The 26944-nt window shown below is 36.0% G+C and overlaps 1 protein-coding gene across 5 annotated transcripts in view; it reads right to left on the reverse strand.

Moving 5' to 3' along the window:
• CERT1 (ceramide transporter 1) overlaps positions 1-26944 on the reverse strand; it is a 75489-nt gene that overhangs the window by 25979 nt on the left and 22566 nt on the right. For 2 of the 5 annotated variants that reach the window (XM_014887624.2, XM_014887544.2), the window contains exons 4-6: positions 4688-4795; positions 3756-3894; positions 2707-2790 (exon numbers count right to left, since the gene is read on the reverse strand). In XM_014887624.2, the coding sequence (XP_014743110.1) occupies positions 2707-2790; positions 3756-3894; positions 4688-4795 (331 nt within the window). Of the gene's footprint in view, positions 1-2706; positions 2791-3755; positions 3895-4687; positions 4796-7084; positions 7169-7336; positions 7882-26944 lie in introns of those variants that run through there. The other 3 variants (XM_088156574.1, XM_088156575.1, XM_088156572.1) reach the window with 3 other exon arrangements.

The raw sequence follows: 26944 nt of genomic DNA on the forward strand, positions 1-26944 counted from the left end.
CAAATTTCTCTCCTTCAGCCTTTGTACCATTTTCATCTTTATAGTTCCAGTACAAAGAACATTTTCCAGGTGGTTCCTTAAGTAGGTTACACCTGCTCTTGCTATTCTTAGAAAATTTAAATCCAAATATGTTCTCTTTCCAGAGGGGATGAATGGGAACATTTAGAGATCAAGATTCTACATTCCTCAATATAAGATCCCAGTGGGCAAATATGCATTGGCCAGACATCATACCTTGGTGTTTTATATAAATGATCAGGGTTCCAGTTACCAGATTTTCTAATTAGAAAGTGACCAATGTATTTAAACAACCTCACAGTACTCTACCTACTTCTTCACTTAAAGATACATCAAACACAGAAAAGAAAAAGCTTCTCTTAGCCAAATCACCTTCAGAACAGTACACAAATGTTCATAATTACATTAACTTTCTCCTCCTACTCAGAAAACAAACTGCAAGAGTCAATGTGAATATGGTCCCTCAGGTCAGTCTTAAATCTAATGATCTGAGCTTTGGAATGGTGCACTAGTAGTTTCAGCAGTAGGCTTAAACACTCCTCCATATCATTGTAAGCTAAATTAAAAGGTTGAACCTATGCCTCACTTCCTGAAGCACGGAGTGGAGAGCAGTCTCAGAATAAACAGGCAACCACAAGCTACAGCTGAGAAGATTGTTAAGAGTCCTTCCAGGATGGGATGGAAATTTCAGGAAGAGAACCTTAAATTTGAGAAACCCAATTGGAACAGATGTTCTGAGGCTAAGTTTTAAAAAGGGTGAAGTTGAAGACAACTCTTTCATTGCCAGTTAGTCTGACCTTTTATCATGCCCAATATATGAGCATGGCTGTCTCAACCTGAGACATCTACTTTTCCCACTGTATCACTTACGATTCCACTTTAAGACAGAGTCTAATTTTTCATTACCAATCAAGCTTTGCAGCACTCGGCTACTAAATATTTAATGAATTTAGCCATTAGAAATCAAACTGAGGCACTGAAAAACTGAAATGGGGATAAATATTTTCATAGAAATAATTGATGGAAAGCAAATTTAATGCAATATAGGACTCATAACAATTGGGATTAGAAGTCCTGCAAAAGACAAGGGGTTGCAGAATTATTTCCTGTAGGAGCAAGATTAAGTGAGTTTATGCAGATATCCATAACACCAAATACCAGTTTCTTAGTGCGTAAGTTCCCAAAAGCTTGACGACCAGCTGCATTAAAAATACAGACTTTCCTAATGACATTCCCTATAATATACGTATATATATTGCAGATGTGCCAGAACAACAGCTATGAAAGAATTTTCGACAGGTAAATTAAGCTGAAACTCCTACATTATTGTACAAAAATTGAGTTTGACAAAGACATCTCTTCCAAAATGAATCACACAGTAAAATTAAACTCTTACTTAACGTTTGTTAAAGAAGATTTTTTCAGGTTTCTGAAATCTAACTTAACAATACTAAAAAAAAAAAACAAACAAAAAACCAGTTTCATACAGACTATAGGGTTAGTGGTATCATATATCTGCTTACACTTGATTCAAAACTTCAGTTTTATGCTACTTAATCTCTGAAATCAGCATCACAATTAATCCTCAGTAGAAAAATCTACTTATGTGATGAATTCTGGAAGTAACCTGAAAAGCTCCCTCCATTCCTTTTCCTTTCCTCTTCCATCACAACAGTTTTGGATATGCTCTAGAAAAAGCACTTAAATACAAGAAAGAAATATGTAATAGAAAAAGCACTTAAATACAAGAAAGAAATATGTAATATATGTAGAATATATGTAGAAAAGGTTTGTTTTGCCCTATATTTTCTAGATTCTATATGGAAGTATTTACATTTAAAAAAACTTTTCTGGTGAGTAGTTTGGGAGATTCCATCACACTTGAAACTGGAGGTTCAACTTCCAAGGTTTGTGAATCATGCCTAAGAAATACCTTAGGACTAACTGAATTGCAAACAAGTAGAGAGTGTAAACACTGGAATATTTTAGTCAGAAAAAATGAGAAGGTCTAAGAAGAATGCAAATACAATTTAAATGCATACACAACTTTCTCTAGGCCAGAACTACCAGATTTCTCAAACAGCAATACTTTAATGAATTCTTCACATTTGCTGCATGGGTACAGCAAGTACAATAACAAATTCATTTATGATAAGAATAAAAATCAGAACTTTGCTCATTATAACAATTAAAAGACAGTAAAAAAGCACTAAAGTTATGATAAGTGAGAATCAGTGACAGTGTTGGTTTAACCATTCCATAGCCATAATACTTGGGAAAATCATAAGGGGACATCGAAAAAGTGAAAGTGAAAAAGCTCTGAACTCCACCAAACTCCTAAAGCAGGTAACACTTGTAATAACTTGTTACAAAATCTCCGTTCCCAATATTTGAATAATGCAGCCCTTTCAACAGAATTTTGTAGTGATAATGATTTAAACATAGAATAGGAAATTTCCACTTGACAAGCTTGCATCAGTATTTGTGTGAATTAAGATAACTCAGAGAATCACAAAAAGGCTGCTAAAGAACTATAATGTGACTAAGAACTTCCATTCACATACACTTAAATAACTATCCTTGCCATTTTCTGTTTAGAAAAGAGCATAAAAGATCTGTCTTGTACCAGACTTATCACCATACCATTCATTCTTATTCTCATCACTGAAAAAAATGAGACGGACTTACATTTTTCTTTACTGCTGTTACTGTTATGTACAAAATCTCCATCAGGACGTACTGTAGGGAAATCGTCTTCATCATCTTCAACCACTAGATTTGAGAGAGAGCGTATTGCAGGAGTGAGAAAGCTTTTCTAGTTATTTGGTGTGCAAGAGAAAATTAAGACAGCCTTCATGGTTAGCCAGCACTTTTCTCTATAATGACAGTCATGACCCCTCCCTCCCTTTTGCGTTTGGTTTGTTTTTCTTTTTGACCCAAGACAATTACCAGTGCAAATATCAGTTAACAGAAGAATCTAACATTGCTCAGCATTGAAGTTTAGCATTCAATTCTCTGGTGAGAGCAACATAGCTTGGTGTTATGAGTGGGTAAGTAGGAGCCATGATTCAGTATCTATCTAATCTTCCACATTGGAAAGTTAAAAAAAAAAAAAAGTGGAATTGTACTTCTCTGGTGCTTTATTGCTATGGAAAGTTTCATGCTGCCAGAACAAACACAGGAATGAATATAAATGCCTCAGTAGAGTGTGCAGATACAGTGACAGCTGTGCTCTGATATAAGCAATTCAGAGACATGTAGACATCCACATCATAGTCTAGTATGGTCTCAAGTGTGCATTCAATGCTCTATTTCTAGCTAACACAGCTCAGAAGCATTACTTAAGGCAGCACTTTGAACTTTCTAAAAATAGTGTATTGTTTCTATCAAAACTAATATCCCATTTGTTTGTCAAAATAACAGGTAAGAGACAGCACTAAATTGAATTCATGAGGGTTAGCAATTGGTATTCTGTAACAAAACACTTTAAAAGAACAGTGCTTTTGTACAGTTGACAGCTACAGGTTAACACCAAGCAGATTTTAAAGCAAATCTGAATTCTAAAGTAAAAATAGTTAATATGTTTACGCATTTATGCAAATGACCGATCCTTTACTAAACTAAACTTAAGATATGTATTTTATTTATTTATTAAATTCTATTGTAACAGTATCAAGAGGTTTCCTTGGTAAAAAGCTACATTCTATGGAGGGAAGAGTTTTCAGTTACAGCGTTACCTTTATCCCTCTGGAGTTCGTCTTTCGAAACTGCATCCGCACAAGCATCAAAGTATTTCTGTAAAGTATCAACTTGTCTACATAAGATGTCTCTAAAGGTTTCCATTTCTGCAAGCTTCTCACGTAAGCTATGGCCCTTCTGCAAACACAGAGGAAAAAAGCCTGAAATATTGCTACATACTGAACAATAGCTTGGTGCAGCATAAATACAATTTAATTTTTAAAAATGTATTTCTGCAGCTATGAAGAAGAAACTGAAGTACACCAAGGGCATTTTAGAACTCAGCAATTATGAAATACTGTTAATGTCAGAAGAAATAATATCTGAGTATTCCTTACTCATTTTGTCACTGTCTCAATGTTTTCTCTTGGCTGCACGTGCTACTTCAGAGCACTCCACAAAAGCTTATTAAAAATGTGAACTTGCATACTACCAGCTTTATATATATTTGCCTGAAAGCAGTCAGCTCCAATTTAAGATCTTTGTTCCAATCCTTATTCCCTTTTCTTGTGGTGTTTCTCCTCTGCTCTCCCAGAAGTAAAGCACACTAGGTTCATATATTAAATATTCATATGCATGACACAAGGAATGCCATAATTTGTCAGCCAGTGCTATATCACACTCATTAAGCTACAGAATTAGTGTTGTTTTCATTCGGAGCCCAGGATATTCTGGTGAGTAAAGTAGACAAAGTTAGTGAACACCCTCACAAGTTTGGTTTTCTTGCCACAGAAGATGACACCACAGTGTAAAAGGGATGATTGCATGAGAGAGCTTCCCATCTGTTCACCATTATATGATGGACTACTGGCATTTAAACTAAGTATTTTGTATTTTTTCTATAATTATGTGAATGAGTCTTCATTATGTTACTTCTTTTCCTGTTGTGCATTATTTATGCGCAAATACTAGGTAAACTTTTTGCACCAACCTTGAATGAAGAGGTGGATGTTGCTGAGTATCCACTTGCTCCAGAGACAAGAGACACCATGGAGCCATGGCGTCGCAAACTTGACTCTGATCCATAGCCGGATTCAGTCTAAAAAGCAAAACACACAAAAAACTAGAGTGCTGAGGCTTTTGATAAAATAGAAATAATGAAAACAAGATTAATGTAATTCTCTGAAACCACCCATTTGGTTTTTGCAGTAGAGATTTAAGTAACTCAAACTTGTGCCTGCATCTAAGATGTTGATGCAATATCTGTGAAGTTTGTATAAACTTGATTTTTATTATCAAATAATTTGTAAAATAATTTGTTACATACAATGAATTATATGTCCCCAAAAGGATACAGCAATATATATTTAATGGTTCAAAAAAAGGGACAGTGTTTCATTATTTTGTAATGTTTATGTAATTCCTAAGTAACTTTCACACAGCCTATCAAAAAACTTACATTACTCTACAATTAATTGGACGGAATAACTGAAGCTGATTGTTTTGAGACTGAACCATGTTTAATCCCCCAATCATACAAATAGTACCATTTTCTTTTTAAAAGCAACAAAATAGAAATTAAAGAAAATCAGAAAATTACTTCCATCAAGTTTATTTCTTGTTTCAGGCCTCTTCGGCAAAATTATTTATAGTAAACTGAAATTAATTTTTCATAAGAGCAAAAGCCTACATAAAACAAGGTAACACACTAAAAGTAAGAGAGAGGATACAGTAACAACAACTAACTAAACAATGAAAAAAGAAAAACATGTCTTGATTAGAATAATATTAAAAATATCAAAAATACAGTTTAACAAATTTCCTCACAAGTCAAACAGAAGCAGATGCTGAGGAACTGAAGGAAAATAAATTTCTCTAAATGTTAATGTAAATGATGCACATGACAAAGGAGATGAAAAATCTTGACAGACAGTGTAAGCAATAAACAGATGGTTCAGAAAAATATATGAAATACTGTTAGTAGATGAGTTTGATCAAGTAGACAGAGACAACAGTGAAGGACTTCTGACAGAAAAAAAAATTCTGCAATAGCACCAAAACACCAAAACTCAGAGGGGCAGGCAGAGGAGAGACAAAACAAATAGTATAGAACAAACAAGAAACAATGATGAAATTACAGTTGTTGTACATTTTATGGAAACTTTGGAAGCTGTATAGGCTTTGAGAAGGCAGGAGAGTGTGGATAAGTTAAAAAGCAGAGAAAGATAAAGAGTTCTTTAAAGTCTCTGTTAAGAATTTGGGCAAAGTTATATAGCCTGAGTTAGAAATGAGAGTTTAGGCATACAACTGCTTTGTTTCAAAAGCATTTAGTAAACATAAACCCGAAAAAAAGTCACCCAACACTTAGAAATATTTCTTTCAAAATTTCCTTTACATACAAATATAAAATTACTTCACTGTTTAATCAATACCTGCAATATTTACTTAAGCATATGCCACAAATCTTAAGATGACCCAATATGTTTTTATTATAGTCAGTTTGACAGTGAAAATTCATTTAATTTTCTCTGTAAGTTGTACACACTAGAAAATATGATAAAACTTAATTTTAATAGGATATGACTTAAAGAACAAACAAAGCATTGCAAACGTTTTCTAATTTTGTCCTTAAAGTGAGAAAAAGCAAGGTCTTGCAAAGGTGTGTCTAAGTTTAGGAAGTGAAATTTCTGGATTTCTTTACTTGAGATTTAGTCAAAGCCACACCTTTATAGTCCTACTTTAGAACTTCCAAGAATAGTTGTAAACTTATAAGTAGAAAATCTGATGCCTTATATTCTACATCTGAATTAAATCCTTTTCTTCCAATATTAAGCATATAGTCAATGCTCAGCTAATTTAGTTCACAAGATAAAAACTGAAAGGAAAAAACCAAACACCTCTTTCCACATCATTAAAGGTATTTTTAAGGTACCTTTTCAGCGGAATATTTATTTCTCTGTCATTTATGCTTGTTATAATTAATTCCACTAAATAATTTATCCACAATACAGAATTGTACACCTAACAGCACGCACAGTTATAGGGATACACCGATCAGCTTGCAAAGTCCAATAATAAAAAGGTGCAATATAATTAACTATCTGTTATGGAGAAGCAAATTCAGCAGGCATTAAGAGCAGACTGAACAGCACACATCATGAATCAAAAGCATGTACATTTTCACACCGTGTTCACAAAACTGTGTCAGACAATTGTTTGAATAGCCAAGAAGAAAAAAATATTACATTGAGAAGACTCATTTTTCACAAGAACCAGAAAATAAGTACTCATTTCTAACTGATGCACAGAACAAGCCATCCCGCTCACAGCAGACACATGCAAGCAGATGAGCACAAACAAAGAAAGCATGAATCATGCAAAGCCCCACCATTCTACTACCGCAACATCTAAACGAGAGCAGGTCACTGCCGCATTTATGTCTTGCAAAGCAGATCATCGTTAACTAATCACTGCAGAAATAATAATTTACATTGAGAAGCGGAATGTAGACAAAGTTTCTTCTGTTTATACAAATTTTAATTTCCCAAGATAAAAGCTGGAAAAGCCGGTGAAGTTCGTATGATAGAAATCAACAGTCTTTGAAAACAAAATTAATTGTAGAAGTCGTATCAGTTCATACCATCAAGCACTAATGCCAAATTGCCATGCTCGGTAAAAAGACGCAGTTCTTTGAAATTCCATGCATACATCACAGCTTCAAAGCTATATTAAAACATTTGGCATTTGATAGTAATTGCAACACCTTCAGCTTTCTAAGGCAATGCATGAATTCCATTAATCCTTTTGTTACAACAGACAAGAGGAAAGAGCCACATGATCCAAAGCTTCATCTGATCCTTTAACTGGAGCAGATGCTCCAGTATCAGCAACAAGGCAGTACACCAGAAAAGGTGCTTTCAATAAAAAAAGCTAAGTATTTGCAGAATCATATTGCAGATCTCTGTTACTGCTCACACGGATCATTAAGTAGAAAATATATCCTTGAATAAAGCACAGAATCACAGCAAAGTTCTCCCACTTAAAAAAAACAAATAAAGCAAATTATTCTCACAAGACTTCAAGGAATTATTTTGATTATGTCCCAGTTTTGCGCTTGTGAAGCACTTCAACGTATGTTTGTTCATCAAGGCAGATATATTCAGTTAGCATTATAAATTATTTATTATTTTACATAACACAACCAGCAGGCAGCTCCACCCTCTAAGGCATACAGCTCACCCAGAAGGTGATGGAACAGATACTAGGACACAGTGACTCTAATCTAATTCTTTACAGTATTTGTGAAAAATCCCAATCAAACATCCAAGAGCTCAAGCCACAATACCTTATGAAAAAAACAGAATATAGAAAAAAGTAGTAACAAAAAAGAGCTGGAAGGTCCTGTGAAAGGCTTGGTGGAAAATAAGCAGATACGCTTTGTAAAACAACTATGCTCCAAAGGCAATTTTTAGATTTGCTACAAATGCTTCAGAAAGATGGGTTAGTGCTAGGATGAGCAAAGTCAGGACTACCCTAGGAAATTATTGCACAGTAAAAACACAACAGACTACAGGTTGGGCAGTACAAGATGCATTTCTGAGGACTGAAATTAAAGGTATTATTATCCTGTGAGTGTAGGTCTGATTTTTCAATTGTTCTAAAGCTGCTGATAATGGAAATTTAAGGTTCCAAAACCAAGGTGGTAGTTAGCAGGAAGGCAGAGATAGAAATTCCACAATCCAGGTCAGAGCAGCTGGATGATGACTCCCCACCCACAGCCCTCCCAAGCACAGTGCAGATGACTATTTAAAAGGGAAGAGCTTCTAATCTGATGTTTTTTGAAACTGCAAAAACAAGGAAAGACATGTAGATCTAACTTTCGTCCAGGAGTTATGTATGTTACAATTCCACAGTAAATACGCATATTACGTGCACAGAAGGAATGCCCAGGAATTCCAAGTTGAAAAACATGTATAAAAATAAAACTCTTCACTGAACAAAAGTACCAAAACCTAAGCCGACAATAACTGCAACACTTAGTTTACTTAGTAATAAATCTAAAGCAGCTTGTAATCCTTGGTCATAGGACTATAAGCAAGACAGAGAGGCTATATTTATCCCATCCATGAGTCTAGGCTGTCAGGAAAGGGACAGATAAGATCTGTATTGTGGTACAAGAACTAATAACTTCCATTCTATTAGATACCAGCAGAAAAAGCACTGATGTTTTGGTGTCAGTTCCCAATGCACTAAAGTAAGTGTTGTTACTTGGTTTTCGTGCTTTGAAAGCTAGTGGAAATAGCTTTATAGATTTTAAATAGATTTAAAATAGATTTTAATTTTAAATTTAATTTTTAATAGATTTTAAAGAATTAATTCCATTACATATTGCCTAATCTTGGCTTAAGGCTAGCACTTTCGCAACTGTGCCTTTAAAAATAATAACAGTTCTGATCCCAAGGGAAAGCACTAGTCACATCGGTCTTTTTAGCAGTTATAAAAAATTGCATAATAGTTATATAAAATATTATTGCATCATCACAACGCATAAAATTCAAAAGGGAGTGTTGCCAGGGCTGGTGCATAAGTGCTAACTAAGGCAGATGAGCCAGGAGGCAGTAGGAAAAGCTGCTGCAGGAGTTCAAGAACTGACTCTCCCATGGAGCATCCACTAGGTGGAGGAAAAGCCCGTGCCTTGCAGGGACTGAGCACGTAGGGATAATCCAGCCCGCTTCAACAGCAGCACAAAGCAAGGAGACTAGGGTACACACTGTTTCACAGATAACAGGCATTTAAGGCAATCTTAACTTACCCTTCAAAACGGCAGGGAAGGAGTGATTGCCTCTTACTCCAATTGTTTGTTTAGTTTTATTTTTAAACCAAAGATTAATATCACCTCTGCAGAACCAGAAAAACATATCAACCACCAGTATTATGTTGAAGAATCTTGGGCTAAAGACCATAATGAGATTTTGAAAGGGCATAGTTAAACAGCAGTGAGGGTTTATTTGCCTTTGTGAAAAGGTGCTTGTTGCAAGGCTGAGCCTGTTTGGATATGGACTTGAGAGGCCTACACTTTGCTTAATCAGAATAAACATTTTCCTAACAAGAAATGCTAGGATTCAAAGTACAGGTGCAGGCAAGGTTTATACTTGCACTAGAAGAAACAGACTACAAAAAGCTTTACAGCAACACAGAAGGCATCTATCAGCAGATAAATATGCTTAGCTATCTCTGCTTCTTATCTGTAAGAAGAAAAACTGCCAAAGCAAATGCTCCTGCAAAACCCACAAAGTCCCTTGTTCACCTACTGCAAATAGCAGTTATCTTGTCACTGCTAAATTCGGAAACATATTGTTTTTTCCCCTCCACTCAATTCTTAGACATTTAACAATCAGAAGAGGAATCTCTATCAAACGGCTGGCATACCCTAGAGTATGTAATATCTAGGAAGCACAGGAGAATAAAGTTGGAATTGTCAAATTCCATAATATATTTGACAAATAATTTAAGGAAAACTATTTTACACCCTAAGGAAATACATGAGAATACATGCTGTTTAAATTACAATCTCCGAACAGTAAATTGGGAAAAATGGGGGAAAAGAAGGGTTTACTTTTAATACATTTCTTGCTTTGCATCTCACACCCTATTAAAATTAACAGGGTTTTTTTTTCACTTTCAAAAAACCTATTACCTACTCTTATTTCCTTCTTGAGGTGGCCATTGTCAGTTCCCAACACCTACTTCCTTCAAAAACAACAAAGGCTCACTGACCTATTACACATTTGAACCAAAAAAGTTATATGAAATAAGGGACTCCAATACATGCAACTTTTTGCCATGCTCCTGATACAGCTTCAGATTCCTCAAGTTGTCCAGGGTTGAAGATGCATAAAAACCAGTCCTTCTACGAGTCAAAACCATGTTTGTTTAAAAACAAAGCCCAGTCTGGTTTAAAAGCTCTTTATGTAACAGCATTCTGCCATCAGTAGAAGCTTTACATGCATTTCTAATCATACATCAATTTGACAACATAAAGATTCCATATATTAAGCTCAAATTAAATAGACAATAATTCTGCCCAAAGGTAATTTTACTTTCAAACAGAAGATGAACATATTGGATATGAAGTATCAGAGTTCTGAAGGCATAATTATCTAAGGAGAAACTCAACCATTTTGAATGACAGGCAGAAAATAATCAAAACCATTAGCATTGGAAAAGACTTCCCAGACCACTGAATCCAACCCAACACCACCATGCCAACTAGAACATAACACTAAGTGCCACATACAGGCATTTACTGTAGGCCTCCAGCAGCTCCATTACTTTCCTGGGCAGCCCATTCCAATACTGCCCTTCCAGTGAAAAAATTCTTCCCAATGTACATCCTGCAGAGCCTTTCTACCCTACAGCAGATCAACACTCCCACCTGCAAACTGAGTGAGGGTGTCCTTGATCCCCTCATCCAGATTGCCTGTAAGGATACAACACAACGCCAGATCCAATGCTGAGCCCTGGGGAACAGCACTGGTGACCAGCCACCAGCTGGATGTAATTCCCTCCACCACCACTCTCTGGTCTCAACTATCCAGCTGGTTTTTTACCCAGTGAACAGTGCACCTGTCCAAGCGAAGGGCTGCCAGTTTCTCCAGGATAATGCTATGGGGAATGGTGTCAAAGGCTTTAGTGAAGTCTAGACAGAAAACATCTGCAGCCTTTCCCTCATCCACTAAGACGGTCACCCTATAATAAAAGGAGATCAGGTTGGTTAGGCAGGACCTGCCTTTCACTGATCAATGCAGACTGGGCCTGATGCCCTGGTTGCCCTGTATGTGTCAATCATCACACTCAAGATACTCTGTTCCACAACCTTTCCCAGCACTGAAGTCACCAAGGTCAGGCTGACAGGCCACAGTTCCCCAGATCCTCCTTCTCACCCTTCTTGTAGGTGGGCACCACACTTGCAAATCTCCAGTTATCTGGGGTGTCCCTGGTTAAACTAGGATTGATCATAAATGATGCAGTGGCTTGGAAAGGTATTTCATCAGCTCCCTCAGACCTCTTGGGTCAATCTCATTTGGCCCCACAGACTTGTGAGTGGCTAAGTGGCATGGGAGATCACTTCCTCCTGAGTTACAGGAAATCTGTTCTGATCTCCATTCCTGTTTAGCAGCTCAGGGGGCTGCTTGCCCTGAAGATATTTGTCCTCTCTTTTAAAGACTGAGGCAAAGAAAGCATTAAGTACCTCAGCCTTTTCCTCATCCTTGGTGACAGTATTCCTCATCGAAATGCCCATTAAAGGACAAATATTTTCCTTGGCTCTCCTTTTGTTATTAATGTATTTGTAAAAACATCTTATCTTATACAGCAGTGACCAGACTGAGCTCTAGCTAAGGTTTCCTCTTTCTAATTCTTTCTCTACATGACTTACAAACGTCCTTGTACTCTTCCTGAGGTGCCTGCCCCAGCCTACATAGGAAGCAACATGAGAAAGGTCTTAAGTCAAATGAAGCTGGTGAAGGATCTGGAACACAAGTCTGATGAGGAATGGCTGAGGGAGTTGGAGTAGCTCAACCTGGAAAAAAGCAGTCTCAGAGGAGACATTATCACTCTTTACAGTTATCTGAAAGGAAGATATAGTGAGATGGGTGTCAGTCTCATTACTCCAAGTAGCAAGTGTCAGGACAAGCAGAAATAGCCTCAAGTTGTAGAAAGGGAAGTTCAGTTTAGACATTATGAAATTTTTTGTCATGGAAAGGGTTATAAAGCACTTGAATATAGTGCTCAGGGAAGTGGTGGTCATCATACCTGAAAGTGTTAAAAAAATGTGTGGATACAACATTTTATAATGTGGCTCAGTGGTGAACATGGTGGTGGTGCTGGGTTGACAACTGAATGTGGAAATATCAAAGGTATTTTTCAATTTTAGTAATCCTATGAAACACTTGATACATGATGGCTTACCAAGATCTAAAAACAGTTACATGAAAACATTAATTGTTTTACAAAGAATAACACCACGTTTCTTTAATTATCATTTTAGCTGATGAGTTAAGAACAAGTCTAACATGACATAAAACAAAAATGCTAAAGGGATAAATTACCTGAATACTTCCAATGTTTAGATGTAAGACCTAGCCACAGATACAGAAGGGCAAATATATGCATCTAAAGCAGATCTCAAAACTCAGATTCTAAAAGCAAACTCAGATTATGAGTTTATCTAATTTAAAAGCTTTGTACATTTCAAGTAAAAGACACATTTGGGTTTATAGAAGGATAAAAATTCAGTTAATTTCTAAAACCTTGGCAAATCACCAATTCAAAACATGAGAATATGTCCTTCTGTCACAAGGTTTCACAGTAATCTGTGGTGTAACAGGTCAGGACTGGGAAAAATAAGTTGTCATACACTCGTATTACTTTCGCGTTAGTGCCAGCTCATGTTTAATCTCCCCAGGTCAGTGTGGTGTGTGACCACTAGAGGGAAATAGTGAAAAGGAAACAGACACGCCTGGAGGTTACTAATGGTCAAAGACCAGTAGTAACCCTTACCCTGTTTCTGCTCCAGTCGCTGTGCACAGAAACCTCCTTTTCTTGGTAGACAATTAAAACCAGAGCAGTTTTACCTTTAGCCTTTATAATTACATTTGAGACACATTTCTTAGTGAGGGTAAAGTCTTCCACACAGCATGCAAGTAGCAACAATGACATTTAGCACTGAATGGATGACAGTGAATTAGAAACTGTAATAGAGATTAAAGAAATTATTCTGAAATCAGACTTCAGTCAGTTCAAAACAGTGAACCAACTAAGAACAAACTAATTTTCAGTTAAGATTGTTCAAAGACATAGTTCAAATCAATCTGACAAATGTTCTGGCTCAGATTTTTTAGAGCTTAATCTGACAAGAAGTAGTTAGGCTCAACATAATTTAGCTTTAAAAAAGTTTAATACTTGACACAGAGAAAATTTGGCATGGTGTCTCAAACACCATGTCCAAGCAGAAAACTTTTATTTACATTCAGCTGTTCTGTCATTAGTCTGCAAACACACAGCTCATCATTAAAGATACTTTTATAAACCAGTGCAGATAAATAGGCACAGGATTTCTTCATATACAGGTTGACGTAGGCTGCCACATTAAGTAGGCCCTAACCAAACTAGTTTTCCCTGTATGTACGCTCATTTTGAGAAGCACCAGAAGAAACAAAGTTTTAGTTAAAGCCTGCCAAACCCATTGAACGTCATGTAGTAATGATACAGACATATTTAATCTGAAATGTTATTTACTCTATTCATAACACTTAAGTTTATACCGGCTTATTTAGGAGTTTGTAGAACTGTTTTATCAAATGCAGCTTTCAGAAAACTCATCTTTGAAAATTAAAATATTAACTGATATTATATACAGTATTAACAAACATGTCAGTAAATACATTAAACTCACTTGCCAATACAAAAACAACCTCCACACTATCATTGTTCATTGATGCAAAAAGAAACAGACTGCTTTTATTTGCTGAAAGCCAACACCCTCAGCGTAATATGAAAAACAGCTTCAAGCACAGCAAAGGTCTCTACAATAAGCTGACCTACCCTGCCTTCAAGGAAAATCTGGAAACTGTTTGGAAAACAGCTAACCAAAGGCTGCTTCTAGTACATTAGAGGAAAGCATATCAAAGGATCTAGGCCCTAAAGTGTTCAGGACTTTGAAGATAAATGTTATCATGAGTTCTTCACAGAACTCTAATACTGCTAGTCCTTATTAGGCTGTGCATTAAGCTTCGGGACACCATTTTCGTCTTACTTTGCTTTCCAGAGGGGTAAAAAGTATAAACAAGATAAAGGGTGCCAGTACGGAGCTGGTACCAACACAAAAGCCTCCTGCCAGAAGTATTAGCTAGAGAATAGTGTAACAGTTTAGTGCCTATTTTAACCCAAGTCTTCTACAGTAAGTAAATTATCTTATTTCATGACAACATGTCTGTTTTGTACAAGCTATAGAGCCCTTTCTGTAAGAAGTTGTGCCTTAATTTCACACTGTACGAAAAACCCAGGCAATTGCAGAAACACATTCAGTATGTATGTAATCAATTATTTTGCAGACTCATATTTTCTATATACTGCAGAAGTCCAATCCCATTGGTTCTCTCACAGAGTGTACCCCTGAACAATTAATCATGAGAAAGCTACACGTGTTAAGGGTTGACAAACTGAAATTGATGCTATTGCCTGCAGAGATAGCAGTGTGCACATGGGGGTGTGACATTAAGACTTCGGGAGAATGGCCATATTCTTGCTGTTGACTGCTTTGAACTGCAACACATTAAAAGCTGACTTCACTCTCTTGTGAAGTGAGGGGAGGGAAACCCCACCTGATGGTACGTAAGGTGTGGTTTCCTATTCTGCATGGCAGTGACAAAATGCACATTCTGTTACCAGATTTTCATATTCTGACAGATCTTCTTATAATCCAGTTCTGGCACTGAGAAAGCAGTAGCCATAAAAATTATGAAAGTGAAGCTATTGTACCTATATCCAAAAGAACTCCAGACTCAAATCTGCCTCACAGTTAAGAACAGTAAAGAAAAATAGGAGATTTCCTGTGTAACACAGGGCTCTTACATCAAGATAGTATAAATCAACAAGGCGGGCAGAGAACTTTTCCAGTCAAGTGTAACACAAGTGTTTCTCCTAAATGCAGCCTCAGATTCACATATTTCAGACTTTCTTCCCATAAGACCAAGTTAAAAACCCATAACGGAGCATGTTTTTTACTCCAGGTTCTGTCTACTCAGGTGGATACTCTGAGAAAGACTACGTATGACTAGTACTGTCAGCTGAACACTTTCCATCTTGTCTCTTTTAAAGAATTAAAACACCAACCAGTCGAGTAACTCTCTGAAGATCAATTAGATATACTTGTACAAACCTTAAGTCCTACGTATGGTGATTAGATTATGGGAGCAATAGCCTAAGTAGCTGTTATCTTTGCCCTTTCTTCGTACTTTGCAAAATTGGCAGGCTTATCTAACAGATTTCCTCAAACCCACTAAATATCACTAAGCACATGAATTATATATTTTCTGCTTAACCTTACCTGTCTCCAAATATGCTTAGCCTAGCATATTTGGAGACAGGTAGAAACAAGAATGGAAATAAGTAGATGCTACACTTTTTGAACTGCACAAGAATGAAGCAAAACTTGAAGGAGACAATTTAATCAGACCTTTTATTTACATTGGAAAGTCTGGGAACCAGCAAATTGAGGCAAAAAAACCCCTTCTTCTTGTTAAAAAAAACCCTGTTTCAAGATAGATGAATTCTTTTGCTGGGAAGCAGAAAATATAACACAAGCAAGGAAGAGTTAACTGCTATGTAAGAAATGTGGTTTTTACTGTAGAATCAGAATTACTAGGATGGAAGATCTCTAGTACCACCTCCTGCTCCAGAACATGTCCAATTACATACTTAGGCCTACACCCAACAAAGATGCATTCTTCAGAGAATTCTAATTTCTATTTTCAAAGGCAAAGCAATTGTTATGAAACATAACTGGAACATACAGGCAAAGAAAGACTGGGTTGGTCAAAGTGAAACAATCTGCTTTGTTTATAATTAATCAAGTGTGTTGGGCTGGAAGGGACAAAGCTTTAGTCCAGCTTTAAACAGTATTAACTGTAACTACTTATTAATAAAGCTGCAATTTAACAGCTACTGTTCGATCATGGGCCCAAGAATGGCAAAGGGTGCCAAGACAGACAAAGAACTATTGTTTTCAGTCGTGAAAGGAAAGTTTCAACAATTTGGAAGTGACAACATTCAGGTTTGCCGCAGCAAACATGCTTGTGTAGTCAACTGAAACTGCTGATTCACTGGCATTCCCCTAGTCTTCCTTCAGGAAACACAGTTTTCAGCAATAAGTGCACTTAGCAAATTTAGCAACATCAAATGACATGCACTATCATATGTATTAGAGTTCCTGCTGATACTAGTGCTAAAATAATGGAATATACAAGACTTAGTTTCCCTCGTTGAAATTTAATTAATATTTAATTAAATTTTAAAGAAAAAAACCTCTGTTATTAACAGCAAAAGAATAACAACTTGACTAATCCATCTAATCTTCCCCTGAAAGTGCAGCTTCTTCCAAAACTGACAAGTTTCAGACAGTGTACACTGACTGCACACCAGGGCAAGTAATTCTTATCAGCTGAGCATCCTCAAGTGTATTTGCTTGCTTAAACAAGCAATTTTAGAGTAATACACAAATCCTCACAAATTATTCCAGATTACAAAGGGGGTAGAAAGATGGACAGCTTTCTCTATTTGACCCTCCACTCCCCGTTTTCTGATGCCTATATTCATACCAAGCAATATGGGATATTTAAACAGTAGCAGTTAAATATTAACCCCCTTCATTTTCACCTACTATTTAAACTAGGTATGCTCAAGAGCATGACTTCCTTTTCCTCTGAAGTCAGTCTATACATAGACAACATTAAAATAAAAGGAAATGCATATTTTCATGCTTGATCTGTTTTTGGAGGAAAAAAACCCGATCTTTTTGCTGACCTACAGTGAAAATTATAGTGGAAGAATTACCTTAAGAGGTTCTGATAAATAGCAAGGACATTGAATTAAAAGAGCAGGTGCCCCAAGCAATGATGTGTTTCCAAAAGAATTCCACCAGCTCTTTAGAGTCACATTAGGTTCTGTGGTTACTCTCTTTTTCAGGAGTTTCGCTGGATAGCGGTGGTGTGTGTGCCTCTCAAAACAGCCAAAAAGTTACCTCTGTTCAATGTTACTCTGTCTCATTGGTACTTGTGCACTCCACCCAAGCGGTTGAGCGCCCCTACCTACAGCAAGGGAATTAACTATGACCTATTAATATCACCTCATTGAGTTACACTGTAATTAAAGCTCACTGAAGAAGCCACCTCCTAAAAAGTTCTTTAAGAAAGCAAAAAAAGACCACCTTTGGTAGGCCGAGGCATGCAGAGGTACCCAAGCCTCTTCTATTAAGCTGTTAACGCACAGCATTTTTTCGAGGTGATGAGTAATAATTCTGAGTAAGCAGCACACAAGTATTTGACAAGTGCCAACTTTCAACTGTTTAACCAATCACTACTTTTACATTGCAGCTCTCTACTTTCTGTTCTTGATACCAAGAGCTTACACTAATTTGAAGGAGTATTTATCACCAAAATCAAACCCGACATAACACTATATGCACAATACTATTTTCAGGGAGACTTGTAGAACACGCTACCACTGCCACGGAAAACTCAGACTCCTAGAGACAACTGCACATCATTCTGCTGGTGATAAACCTTGATGTTCCCTTTACTTCTACTGAATGAAAGTATGCATTATTGAAATGATCAACCACAGTTTTTACGAAGTGAATTAATAACACTTCTGAGTTTACTACTGGAATCCCACTCGTTTATAGCAACGAGACTGGCTATTCACTGCACAGCCAGCCACAAGTCGACTCTTCTAGAGGTCTGGTCACCTCAAGACCGAGCATTACTCTTGAGACTGAGTTTACTTTAGCCATGTACATCACTCTTCATTATATAGCACTGCAAAAATGTGGGCTGACGCACTCAACAGCTTAGTGGAGCAATAGTGTCACAAGCCTTTCACATTATTTGATACTGAGTTAGCACTTTTGCAACTGTTTTCCTTCACACAGTATTGCACCCAAAAGGCAACACTCTGCTAATCTGCAATTTGAACTGTAATTTTCAGGCATCCATTAGCTATTTGAGAACACCCTGGTTCACCACCTATGCAGCGATCAAAAATTTACTTTAACCTTTCTGTGCATTTGAATCTTGAATCAATTAGTATATTTAGCTAATTTGAAGGAAAGATAGGAGTAAGCCATCTCAAGTAAGTTCACTACCTTTTGGGGGCAGGGGCATGAGAGGAGAGTTCAAGATCTCTACTAAGACTGTAAAGACTACCTATTTATGCACTGAGTAGAGATAGGAGAGAACACTTCTTAATTAGGAAAACATAGGTGATCACAGCTTTCATGGATACCAAGATTTAAAATTATCTTAAGTGCACATTTATGTACAGCTTCAGATTCAGACAAGCTGCTCCCAACAGAGTAACAGGCAAGCTCAGTTATGAACTGAGATATGCTAAGTAATCTAACCTTTTTTTCATGTAGACAGTCCCCATACTTTATCAAGAAGCACAATCACTTAAACTGAACCAAACCCACAAAGCACAATAATTATTACCCAAGGCAGCTGAGCTGGAAAGACTGAAGTTGACAGAAGAGCAGCACAAACTTAATACTTATGGACATACAAGAAAAATGGAGTCCAAAGTTTACTTGGTTATAAGAAACATTGTACATGTACAGGACAGGTAACGATCTGCAGATAGTTCTAGAGATGAATCAGATTTAGTGGTTTGCAAGCTGAATAAGTAAAAAAACCTCATGGTGGTGTAAAATGGTAGCATACAAGATCCACAAAATAATCCTGTGTTCTATACAACACATATAGGATCCTAGTGGGAATACTGAGTCCTATTTTGGTGTTATTCTTCACAGAAAGATGACAACTGAGTTTATAAGACAGCCATGCAAGGTATCAGAAAGCTGTGAAGACATCTACATGAACAACAATTGCAGAATGGGGAATTGTTCTAACAGTAAAAGACAAGAAATGCTATGTATTTCAAAAATGAACAGAATAATCTCTCTAGATTTACTCTAAGACTACTTAATAAAGGAGAACTCGTATTTTATGATGACGACAAGAAATCCGTTTGATGGTAGAATCAGGCAAATGATTCCATAAGCCCTTACTGTTACAACACTTCCCAGTCTAGCTTATAGTGAAACATAGGACCTAGTAAGGATCACTTTAGTTCATATTAGGAGAAGAATTACAATTAACTTTATGACTCTTCCTTTAGGATGGTACTTCAGTTTATTTTTTTGCTGATCTCTATACCACTCAGATGTCACTAAACAGGAAAAAAAAAAATCGCAATTGAAGGACAAATGAATTTGGAAAATTAGACAAGGTGCTCAGACTTGAGACAGCTACATAATTTCCCTATGTGTTTCCCACTCTGCTTAAGGTTCTGGTCAAAATCAAAAAAAATAAGCTTATTACTGCGAAGTTCAGAATCCTGTGCTTGAACATATTTTGTTATTTAGTTATCAAGGAGCAGTTTTGCAAACACTTCAAATTCAGCTTTGCTGGGAGATGTCAAATGTGAATACACAAGAACTTGAGTTACATATTTAACATCAACACACAACAGTGACAGAGACAGAAACAAAAACACATCTAAGTTCCTGCATAAGCTTGAGCAACAATTCATGACTTTTTAGTTTCAAACTAGTACAGGGTATTTTCATAACACCTTTAAGTGTGTCTCTGCCCCTCATCAGTGACTTGCCTATACATTTCAGTCTCTTAAACAGGTAAAGAGGCTTTTAAAATAGCTTTTTACAGGTTAACATAAGTATCTGAATGCTGTCTTCTAGGCTCCTCAGGCCAGCTGCACTAATGCTGCAAGCCAGGGCCTCACAATGCCAGTGAGAGTGGGTCACCAGCTTCCAAAGTAAAATGCATTACCACAGAAGAGTGTATGCTATAGAATCATTATCAGCCACACAGAAATATTTAGTTTATTGCATGCTGCAGAGCACCAGACAAAAGAACGAGGAAATCCAAATCGGGTTAATAGGAAACAATAGTTGACATCAAGATTACTTAAGAAACTTGTTACAACACTTAGGACATGGATACCAACATAGGCAAAAGGAGGTTTCATCATCACATTCCTACTTCGGTTTATTGATAAATAAAACCGAAGTTGAACAATATGTATCTACTCCCATATATGCCATGCTTTCCTTCACCTGCACTGCTGCTTCCACTTATGCCAGTCTTACTTGTGAATGGCTACAGGGGAAAGTATGGCCAGAAGAATTTGTATTACTATGAAATGGCAAAAAATTAAAATTTTAGGGAGTCACAGGTCTTTCCAGACCTTAACAGTAAGTGCTGAGGAAGCAAATACTTCAAAAACCACACACGATTGAAACAACCAAACTCCAGGAGAGGAAGGAGAGGGAGAAATGGCAACAGACACCCCTTCCTGTTGCTACCTCCTATATGATATATTTGAAGTTACACTACTGGAAAGTTTTTATTTCAAAATACTTAACAAGACTGTATTTATAACTAATATTCATGCATCCATATTAGAATATTTGGGTGAAACATTGCTAGAACTTGACAGTGACTAGTTGTCAATAATATAGTAAGCTGATTTAAAAAATGTATAAAGGTTGCAACATCAAAATAGACTTCCGAAGACTATTTGCAGCATTTCAGTATGCACTTAAGTACAGTCTACACAAACATCTCAACTATTTGGTCCAGCAGGTCCTCAACGGCGTGCCAGAAAATAGGAACGCTATATTGAATGTACGAAACTATTTACTGATGGCAGAAATTTATACTTCTCATTTAGTATCTATTTTAAGTTTGTTACATTAGTATGCGGAGTGAAAATGTTTCTGTAGAATTTCTCTGCACATACCATTAATTTAAAATTATCTTACTAATTTTAGTCCAGACTGGCAACAGATTTGAAGTGATTTATTTGCATGTCTTTATTGCCATTATTGGTATATTAAATCCATTATAGGACAGGATTAGAGACGTATAAAAAAGGAGAAAACTACCCTGACTTCACAGAATGTTGATAACCCAAGCTCATTAGTTCACAAATTGAAACTGATACTGGTTTCTCACCTGATTAATGGGTCAAAATTTTTTGCTCTGGCAACCAGTGCTAGTAAATATTACTATGAGAAAGTTACCTCTATTTGCATTTTTCAATGTTTTCTCAGAACAGCTAAATAAAAATAATCTCATAGATCAATATTTACATATAATATTCAAACAAAAACTGGATTTTAAGTATGGTTAATGTGAAATTTCTTAAGGCATTTATAGGTTGAAGGAACAGGCACATGCACTTGGATCTCAATCTGAAGGTGACATATTCCAATTACAGAACAAAAACTAGGATCTGAGAAACTGTGTGCTTACAATCAAGTCTGAAGTGAAATTTAAGACTTCCTCTGAGTTTAATATACGAGTTTAACATATGCATTATACTCATTATACTCATATATACTGCAATATTTTACCTGAAGTCCTTCACACTCTTTATCCAGAAGATGATTTTCATTATCAACAGATTTAAGCAATCTGACATTAATTCAACCATTCAGAACAGGAACAGCAGGCAGAGGGGAGATCTGTTAGCTCTGGGTAGGTACTCTGAGGATTGCTTTGTTATTAAGATGCTTCTCAAGTGCACAACTTTGTGGTGCTCTGGTTTCATCCATTGGGACTTTTGCTTTTGATTGATTTTGAGTCATTTTAGACTAGCAAAAGCCCACCGCTTCCCCTTGTCCTCTCCACCTGGCTGCCTTTCCTGTTTCAACACAAATTACTGTTACTAGCAATATTTTTCAATGTGTAACAGCATATTCAGTAATTCTTTTAGAATAGTACATTGACAAGGGAAAACAAAACAGGCAGATTACCGTAACAGTGAAATCAATGATTCTAAAGACTTTACAGATAAGGTAATTGCTAGCTCTTTTTAGGTTACTTGAGAAAAGTAAATCCATTTTATGTGATTAACAAGAATTTTCTGAAAATTTCAGGCTGATGATGGTTTTGGGTTTTGAATTTTCACATAATAATGTTCTAAAGTGCCCTTATTGACTGCAGTCAAAGTCTAAAGTTTACTCTGCATTTTTCTAAACTGACTTATGAACTAAGATCAATAGTCAAAAAATAACCACCTCTCGCTAAATATTTCAATTCTAAGTTACATTTTCAAACAAGTATCAGTGTTAAATAAACAAAATTATTCAACTGCTTTAATAATTAAATTTTCCCTAAATTTGAATTTAGCAGACTGTCAAATCTAGTGTAGTCGGTTTTTCCCACCATTTAACCTAGATCTGCATTTAAACAATGCAAAAATGCACTCTAAAGCATCTTACCTGGTTTGACAACTCATATTTTAAGAAACATGTCATAGTATACAAAGAATTGAACTAAATTACAATTACTTAAAAGCTAAACTATCTTTGACGCCAAGGTTGCCATGTCTCCTCCCATTTGGGGAAAAAATGCTAAAAAAGGAGATACAAGTTTTACTCTTCTTGATGTTTCTAACACTATTCTAACCAGGTAACTCCGTCCAAAGTGTCTAACCAAGAAAGAAAACAACAAAGCAGTAGCCACTCCTTCAAGGAAAATTCTTACTTAGGGAGACAGCCCACTTAAGGGAGACAGATCCCTTCATCCCCATAAAAGGGACATATATCAATTAGGTTCGGAAAATAGACACCTGATCCCTTTCAGTGTCAAACTTTGAGTTTCATGCCTCCTACTCTAGATATAAACACCTTGTACATCATCACTTCAAAATGAAAAAGAAAACTTACCTATTCCCTACATGCCAACTTGTTGGATATCTAGGTACTCCTACGAAAAATTACCTTTTCCAGTTTGAAACAGCAAAATCAGATATTGTAAGAAGTTCAGGGAGACTTATTTTGGTTTGATAAACAAAAGATTTTGCAAATACAAGACCAAACTACCAATCTATATTGCTGAAGAGCCACAAAGTCAATAACGAAGACATTAAGAGTCTGTGTGCAGACTCTTAATGTGTGTAGACTCTTCTGTGTGCAGAAAATTCAAAACTACGATGGAACAAAGTGGGACAAATCTAAACTGATGCAAAATTTCTCATGAAGTATTAATTTCTAAATAAATTCTCATCAAGTTCTCAACTTAGGTGGTAGATTAACATTACAAGAAATCATTATCTTGATCTCAGGAGTTCAAGTTCATTTGCTCAAAATAAGGTTACTTATATAGATGTTTCTCACAACAAACAGCAATTCACTCTCGTCATTTTCTCACAGCACTGAACCAGCAACATTTAAGCCAATTTATCTAATATTAGGTTAGAAATTCCAAATTCCATTTTGAAACCATGAGAGACCTGAAGGAGGCAGTCTTTCAAAATATTATTAAGAGAGTAACTTTCCAAATACATCAGCACTGCAGTACTCAAGTACCATCAATGTTTTGACACCAGAGAAATGCCTGATCAATACATCTAATGAAACATTTAAGCAGAAAAATGGATACCTGGTTACACATGAACTACCTCCTCATTTGCCTCACTGATGGCTTTACAGTAGTTTTAGATGTATCCCTCCTCCAGCGCAGGGCAATGAATAAATATTTTGAGTTATACTTGAAACACTTAATGTGGTAAGGATTCAGGAACCTCAATACAAAAAAAAGTACAATTATAAACACCCCACAAATCCTAATGTTTTTTATGCCTGAACATTGGCTGTTCTACATTCCTCAGCCATCAGCTACTCATTGGTTCTGCTAAGCACGAAGTTTTTCTATGTTTCCTTATACTCATTTTTAATGTAAAATTAATTTTAAATCAGTGTTCCCTTTGTTTGAAGCACAATGGAACACAGTCAAAGTTTCTGTCTATTTTTCTTACTCAAAGTCAACAACCTTGTGACATGCTACATTAAATCTCACAAACACACTTTTGTTAGCAAATAGCTTAAGCAGCCTACCAGAACTACCGACCCACTCAGTAAGCAACAAAGAACTTCAAAAACAAACAAAAAAGTACTTTATGCAGCAGTAGACTAATGTTAAGTAAAATGACTGTTTAGTACAGGAAATTATTTCCTTTCTCTCGACTTTATTAAGATTATTATGTGCCACTTGAAGAACCTGTTTCTCAAACAGGTTACCCAGAAGGAATTTTTGCATGAGGTTTGGTAACCTGACCAGAAAATTCCTTCAGAAAATGTCAGAGTAACTGACAGAAATCTGAACTTTTCAGTGCAATTAGATATTTTGCCCATCTTCCCCTACTCTCAATCAAGTTTTTGGATACAAAACTTGCATGAGTTGAACTGAATTAAAGGATGAATGAAGAGTTACTTTAAGGTTCACTTAAGTGTTGCTCATACAAATTTGAATGAAAAATGGGACTGACTTCCAGATTCCATTTTATTTCAGATCCTTTAAAGTTATATTAGAAAAATGTACTGTTTCTTAAATATTTTCCATACAAACCTATTTAAAAATTACAAGTTACAGTAGTAACCCCTCAATGAAAGCACAGAAACAAGACATTTGGAGACATTCTTTAAGAACCACTAATAATTATCAGACTGAAGACTGGATTTGGACACTTCTGTGTTGTGTTTACATCTACCAAACACCTATTTATCTAAACACAGCACTTTTCCAAAGTTTCTGATCAAGATTATCATGTATTTTTCTACAATCATTAGAAGCAACAGACGTACCTCTACACCTACAATATATTTCAAACAAAACTCCTACTGTATTATGAAGACAATGGCATATTGCTCTGGAAAGAACATGTTAGTAACTCTGAGATTTCATTATACACTTTCAACTTGAGTCTAAGCTATTATTACAAGACTGCAGTAACTTCTCCTGTTTTCCTTGCTTTGTCTTGATCATTATATTCTTGATATTTAGTTGCATAATACAAAAAGGATGTTTTTAAATAATGTATTACTTTAGCATATTAAATGTTTTGATAGCTTATTTAGAAGTGATGTGCCACAGTATTCTCTATTCTATTTAAGAATGAAGACAACTGCTATTTGCCTTAAATTCTGTTAACACAAGAGAGTATAAAAGAATATGAAAGAAACTGAAAAATGTCAAATACCCATGAAACTGCATGGAAAAGCTGTAAGATTTAGAACAGTCACATCCAGTGTTATTACCTTAGGATAGCAAGATGCAAACTGAACTGGTTTTTGTCAGTTCAGCATATACAGAAGGACTTATTACCAATTCCTGCTTGTAGATATACTTTTCTTCTGTTTTTACAACATTCCAGAAGATCTTTAACAAATAAGCTGAAAAGTAACTTTAGTAAAATAATGAAAAATGCTCTCATTATCCCTATCCCTATATTAATTTTAAATACTAAGAAAGAAATTGATTATGTAAATAACCAATCCTTCATTATTCTTCTTTAAGCATAAAGGCACAGATCTGGTACAATTGATTTATTTACCAAATTCTTGCAAGGCGTGGAAGTTTAAACTGTCCAAACCTAAATCAATATTAAAAGATTATTTTTTAAGTGGAAAAATTGTATAATTAATCAGGCTTCTTTATAAAGGGAGATCACTTTTTGAATGCTAGAATTTGTACTCCTCAACATTCATTCATGATCTGAAAAGGAGGTTCAGTAAGACAATTTAAGCTTGGCAATAAAAGCTTATCAATAATACCAGACAGACAAAGGAAAATAACCAGATATCACATGATAGGGGCTGAGCACTAATGCAGGTAAATAAAAATTAAAAATCAGTGTTGAAAAACACAAGATCTTTTTTAAAAGTGGCAGAGAGAAACAATTCCAAATTAACACTTCCAATAGCAAACTCTAAACTACCACCAGTCAATAATCTTGTATTATGAGCTGGTGATTCCATAAAGTTGTAGCTCACAACTCAGCAAAAGTTAAGGTAAGCCTTACAAAAGAGAATAGAAAAATAGCATGAAAAAGGTTTGACATTGTGATGAGCAGTTTGAGACAGGATCTGGGTCATTCCTACAGGGCAGCATGCAATGATATAGACTGCATTTCTGCTTATCCAGCTTCAGGTTAAAGTTCTCCATTTCCTAGCTAAATCATTCATGGAACCTAGTCTAAATTTTAGCCTAGGGCTATCATGTTCCATAACGACACTAAACCATATTTCAAGATCCCCAACCAATTTTTTTAATGCAAGTTCTATGGATGTGCAATCCAGTTAATTCTTCAGTGTATCCTCATGAGAAATTTCTCTCAGATATTGCACTAGGAATAAAATGCAGTATTGCTGTCTCAAGAACACTCCATTGTTAACCTTAATTTTTTTTCTTTAGACTACAGGAAAGAATCCTGGCTCTAGAACTTAATTTCTTATGTTTTGATCTTACCTCTGTATCGAAATGAAGGCAAAAAGCCAAACTACAAAGGGATGAATAGTCCAATTGAGATGCATATTTTTAGAGAACCATTATCAAAAGGCAGCACTTTAAATTTAAGAACATTCACTGTTTATTGCAAGGAATGG

Source organism: Sturnus vulgaris, chromosome Z (genome assembly GCF_052056855.1).
Source record: "Sturnus vulgaris isolate bStuVul1 chromosome Z, bStuVul1.hap1, whole genome shotgun sequence".
Taxonomy (NCBI): domain Eukaryota; kingdom Metazoa; phylum Chordata; class Aves; order Passeriformes; family Sturnidae; genus Sturnus; species Sturnus vulgaris.